General features: G+C 38.0%; 1 protein-coding gene across 1 annotated transcript in view; it reads left to right on the forward strand.

The window, feature by feature from the left end:
* MMP16 (matrix metallopeptidase 16) overlaps positions 1 to 17,345 on the forward strand; it is a 326,776-nt gene that overhangs the window by 228,873 nt on the left and 80,558 nt on the right. Inside the window, exons 5-6 of the mRNA XM_004697483.2 lie at positions 5,208 to 5,369; positions 7,466 to 7,677. Of these exons, the coding sequence (XP_004697540.1) occupies positions 5,208 to 5,369; positions 7,466 to 7,677 (374 nt within the window). The remainder of the gene's footprint in view (positions 1 to 5,207; positions 5,370 to 7,465; positions 7,678 to 17,345) is intronic.

Here is a 17,345-nt window from a genome sequence, read left to right on the forward strand (position 1 = left end):
CAATTATGGTGTGCTTTGAGATCAAATCATGCGTCAGAGGCAAAGAGGAAAAAGGAAGAACTGAATTTATCTGGGGAGTTGAGGAGAGCTTCTTGGTTTTGTTTTGTTTTGTTTTAAGAACAAAACAGGAAAACAGGCAAGATAAGAGATATATACTAGAGAAAAACAATACTGAGTCCCAGCAAATTTCAAAAATTGACATACAGAATGACATAATCTTTATAAAATGCAAAACACTAGTAGAAACTATATGGAAACATACATATTTGATAAGAAATATATAAACAAAGAAATGAGTAATTTAAAAATCAGGTAGAGTCCATGGAACTGGTATCATTCTAGTGTTGACATGGCCTGGTAGGATTTAAAACATAAGGATTACTTATACTTTCTACTCACCATTTTTGTGTCTGGAATATTACGCATATTTAATCATGCATTGACACATAATGCCATTTAAATACATAAATCAGCAAAGGGACCAGAATATGCAAATGCTTTCAGCATGGAAGAACTTAGATATGTGATAGAGAGACATAATTATGACAAGGAGGTGATAAGTAATACATTATCTTTAATATGACGGAGCACAGTCTTCTGAAATTGTATTGGCATATGCAAAGGAGAGATTAGAGATACAATTGAAAGCAGCACACGCAGAACTCCAAATCTTGCAAAAGAAGCAAGTCCGATTTCTGTACTAAGAACTAGAAGACTGATTTCTCCTTTGTTGCCTACATGGTGATAAGATCAAGGCCTATTACAATTGAGAATTTTGAAGAATGTGAATTAATGATAAGTTATGGGAACAGTCATTATTTTTATCTTGAGGCCTGGTCCTGGTGCATTTTAATTGTCTGCAGCTCATCATGTGCCAACAACTTTTGTTCCTTATAGAATTCAAATCACAGGGTGGCACTTTATGTAACAACTTAGCCTTTTAAATTATTGTGAAACTACAAGAAAGGTTTAATTACATTATTGCCAATCATTTGAAGAATGGTAATTACTGAGGGCCCTTTGGCTAGTATTCCTGATTGAAAGTGCTGTGGCATGTGCAACAGGTCACAAGTTCATTTCCAGATCCTGTTCATTTTATTCTAAAGCTTGACTTTGTTCCTTGGACAAAGAATCGCTCCGCCCGTGGAAATGTTGCTTGCGGGGAATATGATTAGCCTAAAGAGAATACATAGATGAATTTATATGGCTTTGAATACTATTCCTATTACTAACTGATAAAGAAATTATTAGTGACTGAAAGACTGCTTCTCCTGTGAAAATTTTGAAGCACTTTTAATAATTCAGAAAAGTCTAAAAGTGTAATGGTTGATTAAATGCAGCACTTAGAGTCTGAGAATGGGTCTCAACCCATTTATCTAGGGCTAGGGGGTGCCAGTTGCATTCGAGGCCATGTGGTCACTCGTCATAATGGCTCTATTTTTCGGTGGCTGATTTCAGAAGTAGTTAACCAGGCCTTTTTTCTGAAACACCTCTGCTCTGGGTGGACGCTGACCTTGAACCTCTAAGTTACAGCAAGTGTGCCTACGATTTATTCCATCGAGGCATGGTAGCCAAGCTTCTTTTTTCTAAGAAGATTGTGAAGGTTTGGGGGTTTCTTGTTTTGTTTCTTCAACAAAAAGCCAACATAATCCTCATAAGCCAGACTGGACATTTCTGACCACGAAGTTGTATTTGTTTTGTAGTAAGAAGAGACCAAGCGTGACCGTAGGTTTGGGTTCTGAATTAGCCATGTTGTCTTAGTGAGGAAAACGTCCTGGAATCCCATTCCAGAATCTGCCTCCCACAAGCCCAAGGGCAAGTGCCTGAAGGCAGAGGTGGGTCACACGAGTCTCCACCCTCCGTCTTTCCTGATCTTATTCCTGCCCTAACACTACTTTTCTGCTGGGTTGGAACAGGTGTGCACTGGCCACACAGAACTCACAGACAAAGCTCATACTTATGGGAGTTTGATTAGAGAAGTTAACAGCTTACCCCAGGCCAGGATCAGACAACACACCACAGCCTCAATGCTTCTGGTCTCGGCCTTGACCGCTTTCATCAAGGACCTGGAGCATGCACTGTGCTGATTCTTTCTTGACAATGTCAGGATACTCTGTCCCAATTTCTGAGAGGGCTCTCTCATACACAAGGACATGGCGACAAAATCTGACCATGCCCCTCTATTCAATGTTTCACACACCCTGTAAGCGTGGTCCTACCCCATCATTAGTTGTGAGTAACAGAGACATGGATCAAAGAGCCATCATAAGAAATTTTACTTCGGATGGGCCTCTTAGCCAGTGTGGTAGTTACATAATCTGGTGTCAATATGAGGATTCAAAGTGAAGGGGTGGCTTTACAGAAGGGTCGTGGGGAGGAGACGAGCCAGTCAGGGTGCAGTGTAGCAGCCGATGAAGCATACAACTTTCCTCTAGTTCCTAAATGTTTCCTCCCCACCCACTCTCATGATCTCAAATCTACCTTACAAATCTGGCTAGACCAGAGGATGTACACTGTACAGGTAGGAACTGGAAACGCAGGGAATCCAGGACAGATGATCCCTTCAGGACCAGTGCTGAGAGTAGTGATACTGGGAGGGTGGAGGGAGGGGAGGGTAGAAGTGGGAACTGATTATAGGTATCCACATATGACCTTCTCCCTGGGGGACGGTCAACAGAAAAGTGGGTGAATGGAGATGTCAGACAGTGTAAGATATGACAAAACAATAATTTATAAATGATCAAGGGTTCATGAGGAAGGGGGAGCAGAGAGGGAGGGATAAAAAATGAGGAGCTGATGCCAGGGGCTTAAGTGGAGAGCAAATGTTCTGAGAATCATGAGGGTAATGAATGTACACATGTGCTTTATACAATGGATAGATGGATAGATTGTGATGAGTTGTATGAGCCCCCAATAAAATGATTAAAAAAGAAAGAAATTTTACTTCACCAGTTACTTCATTCTTAAATGTGTGTCCATAGCTCCTCGAGTAAAATTGAATCCCCATTTTTGATTGTTCAACTCTTGGTTTGACTGCCTGGATTTCTTTTATTTTATTTTAATGGTCCTTCATTTGCTGTGGAGCCCTAGTTGCATAGTGAACCCAACGGTTGTTCCAAGTGGTGTATAAAATAAGGTTATCCAGTCAGGTAGCGATTCACAGCCCTGGCAACTCTCCTGAGTAATTCCATCCTGTCCTATGGAGTTGCTTTGAGTTAGAATCAATTCAGTGGCAGGGGGTTTTTGTTTGTTTGTTTGTTTTTTATTGCTTGGTAGATTCTTATCTTATTCTTGGTAAAAATTCCCTTTCACTTCTAATCCACTGATAGCATATTCAAATAAAACAGGACCCACATTCCTCAGGGTTAAGCTTGCCAGAAACACATTTTTGCCTCTCCTACAACTTAACACTTCCTTAGGACTGACAATCTGCCCCCTTCATATCAGATTTGTAGCTCACACAATGGGGTGTCTTATTAGAAATAATAAGAGTGTTCATTTTAGTGTTTAGTCATATTATTTTATGACAGTGAATACATATTACATTATTTTGTGTCTTGATTTTGAAATTTCTACCATTTATAAGAGGAAAAATAAGTTTTTTGATCATGGAGATGTTATTTTCTCTTTTTTGTTTTAAACCTCTCTAATTTGTTTTACTGTGATTCTTAGTCATTTATTCTTTAAGAGTTGGATAGGGAATTACACAGATAATTTATTTTCCATGTGATAAACGGATATGTGTGGTCAATGTTCCATCATTTTCATCCATTTCCGTATGACAGACTAGATCCATATGGAAAAATGTGAGATATACTCTCAGCTTTGGAGTACAAAATAAAACCAAACAAATTATCATAATACATTCTAAAACTTATTGGGCATTTTGTCCTTGAAAAATAAGATTGGAGACATTGCTTGAAATTATTTGCATTCACAGCAAGATACACATGTGAAGCTACATATTATGATCAGTCATGTTATTAAACCGTTTCACTTGGAAACATGAACCACATAAATGTAACAGCTGTAATTCTTTGATGCTCACATGGCTAAATTAAATTTTCAGTTGTCACCAATAGCAGTGTAGTACCGCCTCATGTTCTCCCGAGGGTAGCGCTGATGATTCCGGAGTGAAGACTTGCGGAGTCATCAGCAGGGATTTGACTGCAGAGAGTCAGACCAAGTGTCTCTGCCGGGCACGCACTCTGCAGTTGTACTCCATGAGAGGTAGGGACTCTGATGTAAATACAGCTTGTTGTGACCACTTAAAATTGATTCTGATTTGTATTTATAAGCTGTAACTAGAATTAATAAGTAACTGTAACTACCACTAATAAGACAGTTCCAACACTGGTTTTTATTTGATCTTACTATTAGAATCAATATGACAATGAATTTGGTTTAGGTTTTCGTCTTCTTTTGTTTTAGGCTAATAGGAAATAAAATCCTTAGGCTAGGCTTCAAAATGATATAAGTCTAGTCACAGGTCTGTAATGACAAAGATTTACCACATCTATGTCTTCACTTACGTGCTGTAAAGGAAGAGTTTATCCCTCCTATATATTTTACTGAGTAGTTGTTGAATGTGAAGGTTATTAAAAAGCACTTCAAGATGGAAATGAATGATAAGGGAATTTTTCCACAAACTATTTGAAGTCTCTTCATATAAGTTATAAGCTGAATATTAAATGCTTAATCATTGGAAATTGACTTCTACAAAATGAGTAGCATTTGTTAAGGAGTTCTGATGATGCCATACATTAGACATGTGGCTGTTAAGCATAAGGTTGGTGGTTCAAACCCACCAGCCGCTCCATGGAAGAAAGGTGAGGTTCTCTATTCCTGTGAAGATGTACAATCTCAGAAACCATATCTAGGGTAGCTAAGAGTTGAAATCTACTCAATGACACTGGGTAAGGAGCACCCGTTTTGATTACTACTGTTTCCTCACCTTTGATATTTTATTGTGTTTTCTCATTTTCTTCGGTAACTTTTCCAACACCCCTTTCTTCATTTTAAAATTTGCTATGCAAATTAAATTTCACTAGTAGGATTGTCAATGATCCAATCATATTCATAGCTGAACTAAAGTGTTTGTCCTCTTTTGTTGTGTTTGTTGTTGTTTTATAAAAAACAATTTGTCCTTTTTGGTCTGAAATTAGCTGTTTGTTTCAACATCATCTTTTCTTTTTTTATTTACACAGGAAATGACTTATTTCTCGTAGCCGTTCATGAACTAGGACATGCTCTGGGCTTGGAGCATTCCAATGACCCAACAGCCATCATGGCTCCATTTTACCAGTACATGGAAACTGATGACTTCAAACTACCGAATGATGACTTGCAGGGCATCCAGCAAATATATGGTAGGTTACCCTGCCAACATTGGAAACATTTACTTAGTGAAATAAGCCTTCACAAAAGGGCATTATTTTATGATCCTACTCACATGAATTAAAAGAAGCAGGTGTGTAGAGACCAAAGTTTACTAGTAGTTAAAGGATAGGTGAGGGGGGGAGGGAAAAAGGGTCCATATTGAACATCTGGCCAGAGTAATAATTAAATGTGGAATTGAATAAGGGTGATGACCGGTCAACAGAGGGTCAGAGTGAATGTCATATGACGTTTATTAGGGCATCAAATCTCCGCTACGTATTTAATTACTACAATCAAAGCAAACCAAGATCTGTTTGATTCACTGAATACTAAGTCGAAAATGGCTCTTGTGTTTTCTTCTTTGACATAGATGTTTTCATTACACGTGAGAAGTAAAAGCTGATTAAAAGCTGGCCTATTTGCAAAATTCTTTTACCAAGTACTTTGTGGGCAAAAGTCCAAATGTCTTTTTTTTAGGTCATGAGAAAGTCTTAAACCTGTAGTTATAGTAATGATTTGATAAACTTTAGTAATTTAAAATTTAGGTAAAGTATATAATAAGCTAATGTAACTAATAAGTACAATGGTAAGTATAAGCTTTTAACATAAGATACTAAATCATTGATACAAAATGATAACCTTGATGCTCAATGTATGAGATTTGATGTTAACATACTTCCTAGATAAATCACTTTCAAGTTCCAGAAACCTGTGTGACAGACATAACAAACTGACTTAAAAGTATGTGATTCCTGAATCAGATGAAAAGTTATCAAAATGGGAGTCAAAGTTAATAAATGACTGTATTTACTTGTACACAGCTCAAAATGAAAATGGCTTCTAGTAGAGTAAAATAATTTTACTTGAGGAATTCAGCCAATTAACGCAAATTAATCCTAACTCCCATAATATAACCATTGACCTTTATAGAGACATTTGCTTTACCATTAAGAATGTGACATCTGTAATTTACATATCACAAAAACAAATGTGTGTTATCTGCGTGTTAATATCCAGTATCCCAAAAATTCCATATGCACTTTTTAGCAGCACAGTTTTAAGTTAACGAATTTGTTTCCCGTTCTTTTTCTTTTTTCAATTTAGATGTCTCAGTGGTAAGCATTCATTCTGTCACTGTGAAAATAAGTTTGATGAATAGGCCCACTTTTGTGCTGCTCTTCATTGTTGGGACACTGAGAAAGGAGAAATGCCCCGCACTCCGCGTTTAGCGCACTTGTTGAGTCTGAGGGCGTATTGTATGACAGGTTGTATGCCATGAGGAATTCTTCTGAAGCGGTTAACTGACAGGAGGCTCTTTCTCATGACCTCATGAATTGAGTCTAGACTGCAAGTCTACAAAAGAATAGTCTCCTTAGATCTAAATATTATGTGTGAACAGATCTGTAGTTTTCTTAAAAATAAAGAAAACTCTTGGGGAATGATGCCTAACATCTGTGCCAAATTACATGTGTAAACTTGGACTTGATGTAGAAGTCTCATTTTAGAAATCCTTCTTCATATTGATATTCTTTGGGTGGTGCTTTAATCAACAGCTGCTTTAGATTCAGGTATTCAAATGAAATACCCTCCCAGCATTTTTGTCAAAACATTTCTGCAGAAGAATATAGTGAAAGTCAAGGAAAGGTTATAAACTGTAATCGGAAACATAGAACAAACTTTGGTTACTTATAGAAATATTTACATAGAATCATTGTCTACTGAAATCTAGGATTCGTTGTGGTTGAACGCTGTATGCATGGTTCCAAGATTTCTGTTCAATTGCTTATTATTTATATGCCACCTATTTCCAAAAAAGGTTTGAAAGCCAGCTACCATTAAAAATTAAGCCCCCAAAAGCCTAGTTACTTAGATCCAGAATTTAGCATGTTAAGGGCCATTCCGGAGTCTAGGGAATGCTTTGTTTGGGTGAGATGGTTTGTTTCTTCACAAAATAGATGGTCTGAAAGACCTCCTAGCTCCCTTTATCTGTGCCCTCCCTGAAGGGTGAGTGATGGCCTCTGTGGAGTGTTTGCCAGCCCTATTCCAGGCGGCAGTGAGCCAAGCACTGTCCTCGTGTTTTCAAAAGGTCCACCTGACAAGACCCCGCCACCTACAAGACCTCTGCCGACAGTGCCCCCGCACCGCTCCCTTCCTCCGGCTGACCCAAGGAAGAACGACAGGCCCAAACCTCCCCGGCCGCCCACTGGCAGACCTTCCTATCCTGGAGCCAAACCCAACATCTGTGATGGCAACTTCAACACTCTGGCTATTCTTCGCCGTGAGATGTTTGTTTTCAAGGTAGGATGTTGTGATTTCTTTTTCTCCCCCAGATCTACCAAGGGTAGATCAAGTGTCTTCAGTGTCGCTTTAAAAAACAAGGTCTCTTTCATTCTAACACTAACTTCCCAGCCCTCTCACAGTTAGAACTTTCCAAAAAAAGAAAAAAGAAAAAAATCTTGAAAAATAAACGTACAAATGGGCTTAACTGTCTAGCAGAAGATTGCTGTAACCTTCTATTTGGGGAATGCATTTATGTCAGCAAAAGCCGCGATGCCTAGAAATGTGATGGTCAGGATATGCTGTATGTTATGAAGAGATTAAAAAAAAGCATCATTTAAATCATGAAGAGGAACTAATGGGGATGATTTGCTTGGAAGCGGAGGCACTTCCTGGCCTACTGCACTGATTGGATCTTTTGGTGTGCACATCTTGAAGAGAGCCCTGTTATTTCACTTCACCATTAAAACATCATTTTTTTAGCAACACTCACATTTTGTTTGGCTTCCACTGGCGCCGCTGGAATCAAGCCTCCCCTCTGAGACGATCATTTTGACTTTCGAGAAATCAACCGCAGTGCCCTTGGAAATACGTAGTTCCACACTTAGAAGTAGATCTACCGAATTTATATACCTGTCTTTTTAAGGCTGTATGCTGAAAGTAGGCACATCATGCATAGCCATCACTCTTTTCGGAAACATTGTGGTAATTTTACACATTGCTTAATGTGCTTCCCAATGCCATTCTTTTTTCCAGCAATAACTATGATAAACAGTGTGTCAAAGTAAGAAACCTAATATAGTACAGTACTGAAAAATAATTTTCACCCTCAATATTTATAAGCCAATCATAAATATTAACAAAGAATCTATGTGTGTATGTTGGAATTCGAGTATTAAAATAGTCACATTGTACAACTATGATCCATTAAAAAAATAGATGCTCTTATTTAAGGGGGACACCAATCGATCGTGAATGGACTGTTGCCATTCTTCTACAGAATACTTTGTCTGCCAGAGGCTAGACTTTATAAATATAGATTTTTTAAAAATTTTAATGGAGAGAGTATCTATTTACTTCATTTGACAATAAGATCTGGACTTGATATAATGGGCAGAAGAGCACCACACTTTCTAGGACAAATCAATGCTTTTGTCCAAACACATAAATAGATGTTTTTAATTTTAATAATACCCTATGATATTTAACCAGGTATCTCCCATTCAATTTCTAGTAGGTTAATAAATTTAGACTCAGAGAGTAAAGGTGAATTGTACTTAAAGGTGTGTGCTTTTGTTTGCATGTATGTTTAAAAGCTTGTGGGAATATTCCATTATTTTTAATTCATTTTTTTGCAAACTTTTTTGCAATGCCTTCATATATACATACATATATATGTGTGTGTGTGTGTGTGTGAAATGATGTGGTGGTATTAGCCCTTCCCCAACATCAATTCTCTCTGCGGTGATTTTTTGAGTCTTACCTACTTTGGACATATTGTCAGGAGAAACACGTTCCTGGGGAAGGGCATCAAGTGAAGAGGCAGCAAAAAAGAGGAAGTCCCTCGAGGAGATGGGTTGACACAGTGGCTGCATTGATGGGCTCAGGCATAGAATCACTGGTGAGGATGGCTCAGCGCTGCGCAGTATTTCATTCTGTTGCGCACGGGGTCGCTCTGGGGTTAGAGCCGATGCGATGGCACCTGACAGCCACATCATAATGGAAACTAATAATAAGCAGCATCCCAAGGCTAATTGCTGTGAGGTGGATATCAGATAATGGAGGGCTCCAACCATTATTACCAATTCTGCCCCAAGCAGTCTCTAGACAGGTACCCCCAGACTCTCTTCTTATCTGCTGGAATTTGGTAATTTGTTTCAATAACCACATGGAACTCATACTTATAGTTAAAGTTTTATTAGAATAGTAAACGGTTACAATTCAGGACCAGACATGACTAAGGAAGCAGTTCTTTGATGAGGATAACCCATAGACAAGCCACATCTTGTACCCTATGGCCCCTCAACCCCTTGGAGCCTTCGTTCTTTGACACTTAGACCCCCTCACTCTGGCCTGCACCCTGCTTAGGGAAGAATTGCAAAGGTCGTTTGCTCTACTAGTAAGTGCCTGAAGTCACCCACTCTGCCAAGAAACCCCTGCCCAAACACATCCAGATGCCTCACTCCACAGCTCAGCATGCCCACAATTGCCACCTTGCTCCATGGACTGAGAAGTCCTCTACATTCTCTCACCTTTTGGTTCTGCTGTCACCATGTCTCTGCTGTCTCTTCTTGCCTTTTCTCATCATCTCTGTCTTACTGTTCTTTGTCTCCTGGTTCTAGTAGGTTCTAAGCTCAAGAACCTTAGGTCCAAAGGAAATGCTCTACTCTTGGCTCTTATGATAGTAATAAGGCCTAGTCCTATCCAGGCATTTCAGGGGCAGCACGAGACCATGGTGACGAGGTCACATTATAGTAATTCACTACCTCATCACCAGATAATCACCTTGTGTGTGTATATATGTATTCCTTGTGTGTGTGTGTGTGTGTGTGTGTGTGTGTAAATAGCTTCATCTTTCTCCCAAGAAGTGGCTTGTGGGTTTAAACTACAGACCTAGCAATCACTAGTTCAATGCTTATCTGATAATGCCACCAGGGTTACTTATAACTATAGAAAATTTTATTTAAAGGAAATGGCTCACACAATTTTAGAAGCTATCAAGTCTTAAATTCAAGGGTCAGGTGGCAGGCTGGAGGCTTTTCTTGACTCCTTTGAAAACAGGGATTGTCCAAGCCAAAATCTGCATGACAGGCAGCTTGTTGTGATAGGGTTGTGAGAGCTGTCAACAGGCTGGTGGTTTACTTCCCAAGGGTGTAGGTTAGAGAATACCAAGTGTATGCAGGGCTGGATATGGAATTGAGAAAGAGCAAACTGTCAGAACATCCATTTATGACATGAGCCACACCTCCAAGGAAATTCTTCTTTTATCTGATTGGCTTCTCACCTAAGGTCACAAAATAGAAGATGGTTACTTAATGTCTTACAAACCACAGAGAATGATTGCCTAGCCAAGTTAATACATATGTAACCATTGCACTCTAGAATACAGAATATGACTTGATGTTGACCATTTTCTTTCATTTATCTACTTGAATTGCTGAACTCAAAGAAAACAGGAATTTGCCTATGTTGTGATCATTTTCACCTACTTCTTTGCTCTCGACATCGTGGGATCTTCTTGTTAAGTGCTATTATCTTTCAGAAATGTGTTTCTGTGATCGTAGGTTTCTAGATGCGGGAATAGATACAATTGTGCATGTCAACTTTCAAGTTGAATGCAAAACAATTCTTACTGTCCATACAGGCATCTCAAAACAGTACAGTCTGTTCCTCTCGGCTCACATGCAAAATGTTCTAGAGAATCGCACGCCTGCCATTTCTTCTTTCCTTTCTTCACAATTGCTGTGTCATGCAAAGTCCTGTTGAAGATACCATCACTTGATAGGCCCTGTATGCTTTGTAATCAATGCTTGTCTAATGGAAACAAGTCACACAACTTAATTTGTACACCTCTCATTTTTCACATGATGAATGCTGCTGCCTAATTGTTTTTAGGAGACACCAAGGAGATGAGAATCTAAGTCAGAATCCCTGATCTCATAGCTCAAACTTCAAGAATGAACCCACACGTGAACATATTTTCGACATGTAAGAGTGGAATGTATAACATTGACATGGATAGAAAGTATGGAATCTGCGTGAGTAGGTCAGGAAGACTTGTATTTGAGAGAGGAATGTGCTAGGTGCATTAATGAAATGAGTATTTGGTATAGTAAAATCTGTGCATCGAGGGGCAGAAGATAGACATGTCAGCTTTAATATTGTTTTTGATGTTAGGTGCTAATGAATCAATTCCAAATTATCTGATCTTTTGAAGAGAGTAAAACTATCCCCATAGAGTTCCTCTGTTGGAAATCCTCATGGGAGCCAGTTGGAATGTCTTTTATCCTGAAGAGCTACGGATGGGTTTGAATCACCAACATTTTAATTACCCACCAATTGCTTTACTATTGCTCCATCAAGGCTCCTGGCTAACTCGGTGCAAAATAATAATATTCTCTATAAAATAATTATTCAATCAAACTAGAGCTAGTCTTCTGTCAGTAGTGATAACCAAGCCAAAAAAAATGGTTAAAAGCATTTCATTGTGATTTTTTAAAATTTATTCTCCCAAAGATTTTCATGACTCATATTTACGTAATGAGTCTTGGTGGCTCTAGGGTTAAAACCCTCGTGTTATGTGAAAGTTGGCAGTTCTAACCCACCAGCTACTCTGAAAAAAAGATGTGGCAGTCTGCTTCCATAAAACATTTATTGTAAACAACTAGAAAACAGCAAGTTGTTTGTTTGTGTGGTGGTGGCTTATTGTGTTTCTATTTTTGTTTTAAGTTCTTAATTCTATACTGTATAAAATATCTGAAAATCTAGACTTAAACAAAAGCTAATCCATCAGTCATTTTTTCTTTGTTGTTTGATTAGGAAGAAGCTTTACTTTAAAAAAAGAATGTTAGCACATGATATATATTTTTTTTTGGGGGGGGGCGGTAGCAGGAATCCTCTTAGGGACTGGATTTACGTGGAACATTCTAGGTATGACTATTATTTAAAGTCAGTTTACCTACATAAGTACTTTCATAGGAGAAAAATGATATATAATTCACCTTCAAAATGTTCATGGAACAATTAATTATCTTTTGATGAAATTTGTCCAGGAACTTAGTGAGGCCTCCTACTGTGGTCGTGTGTGTCCTCTTTCTTTAGGTAAGATGAAGTTAAGCCTTCAATATAGCTTCATATCTTTGGGGAAAGTAAACAAACTAAAGCAAGAACATGAAAATCAAAACGAAATGCCAAGGAAGAGATAAACCAAATAGCAACAACAAAAGAAATCTGTCCTTACTTTAGCGAAGGTAATTTTAAAGATGTTCCCCGAAGAATGCAACTATTTGTATCACAGGATGTTGTTGTGAGTTTGCTGACAATAGCAAGATCTCACTGTTCAGATGAATACCCTCAAAATGCCTTTGGACTAGATAATGACATTGAATATTTTAGTTGTTTAGTGGTTTGAAAGACAGCTAGAAGGCAGAATTAGCCACAGTTGGATAGAATATATTTCAATAAACCATATTTCATTGCATATGAAATGATGTAATGCTATTTACCTAAACTCAACCTCATTATGAGAATAGGAAGGAAAATTGTTTCAAGCACCTCGTTTTGTGTTAGCACAAAGATGATGCCTACTGACCAATTCTTTAGATCAAGATGAGCAAACAAAGACCATTGCTCTACTTTAGAGCCAAAAGGATCATTTTAAGAGGCAAACTGTCTTGAAATAGCACTGATACATGTATACTAATGTTTTTGAAATTACTATAAACGGGCAAGTCTTGGGGCTCTAAGTAAGAAATGCACTCCATCATTTACTCAAAAATAAACATGTAAAGCCCAAAGAGAACCCATTTGCTTTCCTTTTCTCTGCTTATCTCAAAACCATTTGTTCTTAAATATGACTAGGTTTGCATATGGCCATCTACTTAATTCTACTGAGAAAGCATAGTACCGGCCAGATTCTTCCCTGGTAACAACAGGTTCACTTTCATTCAAAGTGCAATGTCTTATTAAGTACAGGTGGTGCAATTTCAAATCAAGGTGGTGGTTTGATTCATCAAAGGCAAAATTGTATACAAATGAAGGAAGAATGAGAGAAAGAGAGACTTAGAGAAAGCAGAGATATTTACAAAAACATATTTTAAAAGTATAAGGTTTGGCCCTCAGTTATATTTTCATAATACTGACTGTGACTAACCCTTTCACATATGCACAAAATTGGACCAGTTTTCTATTCTATTCACTAGCTTCTTAAATGCAATTCTAATCATTTAATTTTTTATTATCTTATCCAAAACCTCTACCTTTGGATCAGGAGGTACTTTTTCCCATTGACTTTAATTAAAACTGTTTCTTCTTTTGTTGCTTAATCCTATTTAAACTCTAGCATACTTAAAATATGGAACTATACCTTTCTACCAAGACATATAGCTCTATCCACACATCCAATTGATCACAATGCACTCACAGAAGAGTTGTTTTCCTTCCATATGAATCTTGATCTTTCTCATTACCATCAAGTTCATGTTGACCTGCAGCATTCCCTGTGAGTTTCTGAGACTGTTACTATTTACGGGCATAGAAAACCCAGTCTTTCTCCGATGGAGTAGCTGGTGGGTTCAAACTGCCAATTGTGCATGTCACCGAGATTACTAATGGCCTTTTTGCATACGAGAGACCATTAGGTTAAGTGGGGGAATCATAAAGCAGCCAGAGTGAAAGCCATTATAAGGTACAAATGGTGACTTTTCAACAAGCTACATGGTCAAGGATAAGAAGATAAACCAAAATATCTAAGTGACCTGCTTGATTCAGGTTCAGAGATACAGACATATGGGCTTAGAAAAGTGAGCAGGCGCCTGAGAACTGCTTATTCAAGCTCCTCCTTAACTTTTGACATCCAAGCCTCAAAATTGAGTGGCTGATCTTCCTTCACACCCGTTTTCTTCTGCTTTTCACATCTTCATCCAAAATGATAGTTGTTCCATGATGCCATTTATTCGGGAAGAAACTTTGAAGTTATCATTGACTTTGAAGTTGTCTTTGCTTGATATCCCAATGCAGTCCATCAGAATCACCTTTCTTCGACCTTCAAAATATGTCTAGAACCCAACCACTTCTCTCTCTGGCCTCTGTTTACCACCTAATCCAAAATCCCATCATATCTCACCTGGAGTCTTTTAGTATCTTCTGAATTGATTTTACTGCTTCCTCCCTTGCTTCTTCCCTTCAGTCCATTGCCAGTGCTACATACAGCATAGTCCTGTGAAAACATGCATCAGATCACACCACGGTTCTGCTGAAAATTCTACAGTGTCTTTCCAACTGAACGTGCGTGACGTATCAGGCAAAGCTCCTCTAGTGTTCAGCTCAACTCCATGAGAAGCCCTTTCCCCTTAGCTCTCTGACCTCACCTTCTCTCTGGGTTCTCCTTGCTTTTACAAATTCAGCTCTAGCCTCACAGGCTTCCCTATTTTTGTCTTGCACTTACCAGGCGCTCCTACCTTCAGGCCTCTTCAGATCCATCCCTGCCAAATTCTACATATCTGCTTCTCCTCCAGACTTCAGCTTCTGTTTGTAATCTCAGTTCCTGTCTTGCCGTCTGCGGCTACTCAGGTCTACCATGAGAATAGGCTCATGAAAGGTCAAAAGATTTGGAGAGGTTCAGGAAAGTTATATCCTGTTGTGACTTATGTTTATTTTGTGTTACTTTGTGACCCCAAAGAATGGGATGGATTTGTCTTTTACAGTTGAGGGATTATCTTCCAACACTCATTTTAGTGGTATAACTCATTCCTGTTTCATAATTGTGTGTTCTAGCTATATGAGGATAGGGCAGACATAAACACTTAGAGATACACATATTTAGACCCCTCTTGCTAACAGTCCTGTGCTTTTAGAATAACCATAATGTTAAATTATAGTTGCAGTTCTATAACTTTCGTTCACTACTAGATTTTGAAGGCCTACCAGAGTGCTATGTAGTGGCCAGTATATATTTGTTAAATATCTCTGAAATTACATTTCACGGCTATATAATGAGCTAATAAATGTCATGTTAGGTTTATAGTAAGCTTAGAGAACCATAACTCTTCTGTTACAAGACATACTTGACATTTTTAACTACTTGCTATATTCATTAACTCTAAACCCCCATTCTATTTGAAACTATTTAAAGTGAATTTTTAGCTAAATGAGCATCATAGAAAATGACTTTTAGATGATAAGTTATATGGGAAAGAAATAGAATGGTTTACTATTATTGCTCACATCACGTTGCTCAATGACATTAATTAAAATATCCTTTAGGAGAATCCAAAAAAGATGCTTTACAAACAAACAAAGTGGAAAAAGCATGTAGCACAGGATCACCTGAAATTACTCTCAGTTATAGCTTCAGTTTTGCACTGCCAGGAAGTGTTATCTGATCATATTAATAGTCCATTCTAATTGCAGCTGGATTCAAAAGAGACCAAAGGGAGCAATCACTAAGACACTGTAAACAGAATATTAATTAAAGTTTTCTAGTAGTACAAAATCATAGTCTTTCAAATAGTTTAGGTAAACATTTTAGGAACAATTGACATTGTGTGCAATACTGCATCTTAAATGCCAATATTAATTACCTGGCACCAGATTTGTATTCAATGTTAGCTGAAGTTTTCGCCTTGAAACCTTTAAATTCTTTTACTGACATTTCTTGACTGCATCGCCATCAGGCCGTGTGTCCAGCATCACGCAGCAAGACTGGACCCACAGCTATCTGGGGCTGCACACGTCCTTCCAGCCCCCTTATTCTGGGATGATTTCAAACCTATGCAGTGGGTGCTTCTTCTGGCTACATCGAAATTATTTTTATTAACCACATAGAATAGGTCATTTAATATAACTTTAAGTAGACGATAACATTTTAGAGGTCAGATATCTTTGCACATGTACATTCTATTTTCATACAAATAAAGAATATAGTCAGTGTAATTTTATGTGATCATGCAAACATGTCATCTGAAAAGCTATCTGTTGTGAGGTACTTTGCAAAACCTTTCATCTACAGCAAAATGAATCTTCCTACTCTAGCATGTATAATAATCCAAATCTTCTCAGTGTCAAAATGTGTGTTCTTCTGTGCACGTGTTAAACATCTGCCATAGCTTGTTTCTTTATACTGAGGTTTTAAATCGAAAGTAGCCATATGTGCAAGGCATGGTTCAGGGCAATTTTTTCATTATTTCTAGATTGATTAGCAAACTTGAGTTTCAAGATTTTACACTAGCCAAAGAGTTTTTAAAATAATACTTTTGAATTTTTCTTTCCTCATATTTGGTTCTTTTGATTATATTATTCTTACCTCTTTTATTTCTATAAATCATGAATTAGAATTTTTTGTTTCCCTTCCCTTTTTAAATTTTTTCTTGGGTGTATAGCATAGTGGTTATGTGTTGGGTTGCAATCCTAAGGGTCAGCAGTTTGAAACCACCAGGAGCTGCACAGATGAAAGGCGGGGCTTTCTACTCTGGTCAAAGTGACTGTCTCAGAAAGGCTCAGGGGTTCACTGTGAGTCGCATTGACCTGGTGGCAGTGGGTGTGGTTTGGATTGTGACTACCATTGTGCTTTGTTCACTTGGGGATGCTTTAAATACTCATCTGGGCGTTTCAAAGATTAGATCTCTATAAAAAACCCAAGTCTAACTATCACCAGAAGTAGTCTAACTTCTAGCCACCTTGGTCACTCTGTTTTCATCTTCAACGTTACTTTGATTTTATAGGCTAGGTCTTTATAAAATAGAATATCCAAAAGCCTTACAAATAACAAACGGTACAATGAAAAAGATTTTTAAAAATCACTGTAACTCAGAAGGCAGTATTATTCTGATTATTCTAAAAATAAAATTTCAATCAAAATTCCAAAATGAGGTGGGGGTGGGAGACCTGGTAGGGAATGATCAAGGGGAATGTAACAAAATGGAAGTGCTGAAATCCTGGTGGGGACTGAGTAGGATAGTGGGACAGGAGGA

Source organism: Echinops telfairi, unplaced genomic scaffold (assembly GCF_000313985.2).
Source record: "Echinops telfairi isolate 266 unplaced genomic scaffold, ASM31398v2 ScPeMD7_1;HRSCAF=3_0, whole genome shotgun sequence".
NCBI classification, from domain to species: domain Eukaryota; kingdom Metazoa; phylum Chordata; class Mammalia; order Afrosoricida; family Tenrecidae; genus Echinops; species Echinops telfairi.